Below are 1801 nucleotides of genomic sequence, written 5' to 3'. Positions count from 1 at the left end.
TTTTGTAAATATGTAATTGTTCCGCGACATTTAGATTCACCTGATGTTATCCCACGCAGTACGGAAGTACTATTTGGATTCACCGGTACTGCGTGTTTGATGGTGCTTAGCTTTAATAACGAAATATCCGCTCCTGAGTCTGCTAGGAACGAGCATGGTCGGTTTGACACTTGTTTTTACGCTAATGAAATTTGCGGCAGCCACATTTATCGTGTATACTGCCCTACTGCCCCTAAAAAAGTTTGGCTTTGCGAAAACATTCCTTGTTGCCCCAGGTCTTGCGCATACTGTGCTGCATTGACTGAAGCATTTTGATTGCTTTCCTGATTGTCAGCAAAATAAATTCTGTTGATTTGTCGATCGTGGTGCCAGTGGCCGCGAGTGTTTCCTCGCGCGCCACGATAGTTACCGTTGAATGATTGCTGTTTGTTAAATCGCATAAAGCGTTGATTATTGTAATGGAATCCTCGAGAAGAGAAATTATTTCGGTTATCATTCTTTCCTCCTCTCCAGTTTCCTCTTCGATTTTGGTAATAGTCTCTTTGGTGGGAGACGTTGAATATCCGATTTGGTTTTTCGGCAATTTCGCTATCATCGGGCAGCTCGTTAAATTTTTGCGTAGCTTGCTCGATGGTCTTAAACGTACCGGCTTGCAAAACGATTTTTTCGTTATTGGTAGGCGCGAGTTTTATCAGCTTATCCACTCCTGCCTTAGTGGCCAATTTTTTAGCTGTTTCATGTGGTATATATTCCCTGACGTAGGTATTTGTTAATTTATCGCAGAGATTCTCCACTTCTCTGCAGTATTGTTCTTTCGAACTGCCATGCTTAATAGCATTTATTTTCGCGATCAGTTGTTCAGATGTGACTTTACTCTCGCATGAACTTTTTATCAGTTCAATAATTTGGTCTATTATCCTATCGACGTTATCGTTTGGCAAGGCATCTCGCGCTTTCCCCGAGATCCTTGTCATTAAAAATAATTTCAAAGTTCGATGGTGTTCCTCTGCTATCACCGTCTTTAAAAATTTAATTCCGTCTACGAAGGCTGATAGCTTTTCACTGTCGCCGTCGTAAGGTGTTAAAATTGACGCGGCCAGTTTGGCGTCGAATTGTGGTGCGGCAACCGCCATGACTACTTGTTTGTTGCAATCAGCGCTTTATGCATTACCATTGTTCATAGTCGAAAAACAGAATCCAATTATTTCACTCGTTTGATGAACCGAAAAGGCTTTTCAACCTTTGTACCTGTTTTTCACGCTCACGTTTCGTTCGCTGTAATTAATTATTATTTTCTCCTAGAAGAAAAGGTATATATGTATATATCTAGTTTTATTTTTATATGCATTTTCCATTTTATATATAAAAATATTTCTCACGTGTCTTTTCAATGACGTTTACTGCGTTTGGTAAGCAGATCGGTTTTCACGATAGCAAGTTATGCCTACGTTGTTTAAGTTTTTAGGTGAATTTGCATTTGTGTCAGTATCAACATTTTCTTCAACTGTTTTTTTTTCAGAAACTTGTATAAGAAACACCGATTTAAACTTTTACTTCAAGAGCGAGTCTCGATATAAACATAGAATATAAAGAACAATGCACAAATAAGGTTAACGATTCACTTACAACGTGTATTAGGGTTAATAATAAGATAGTGTAGTACTTCAGATATTCTTTTGCTGCTTCTGTGGTACGGGAAACTCTGCTCAGCTTTGTTGCCGCTGTGGGTTGATGCTGCTGCCGGTGCCGCCGCTGCTGCCGCTGCTGTGAGGTTGCTCTGCTCAGCTTTGTTGCCGCTGTG

The 1801-nt window shown here is 40.1% G+C and overlaps 1 protein-coding gene across 1 annotated transcript; it reads right to left on the bottom strand.

The window, feature by feature from the left end:
• Positions 1-206: 206 nt before the first annotated feature.
• LOC129719904 (uncharacterized) lies at positions 207-1133 on the bottom strand. The gene has a single exon (XM_055671318.1). It carries the CDS (start codon positions 1131-1133, stop codon positions 207-209), a length of 927 nt encoding a protein of 308 aa, XP_055527293.1.
• Between the last annotated feature and the right edge of the window lie 668 nt (positions 1134-1801).

This window comes from Wyeomyia smithii, chromosome 2, assembly GCF_029784165.1.
Source record: "Wyeomyia smithii strain HCP4-BCI-WySm-NY-G18 chromosome 2, ASM2978416v1, whole genome shotgun sequence".
Taxonomy (NCBI): Eukaryota; Metazoa; Arthropoda; class Insecta; order Diptera; family Culicidae; genus Wyeomyia; species Wyeomyia smithii.
The sequence above is the reverse complement of the archived record's forward strand: the minus strand, read 5'-3'. Positions and strand labels throughout refer to the sequence as shown.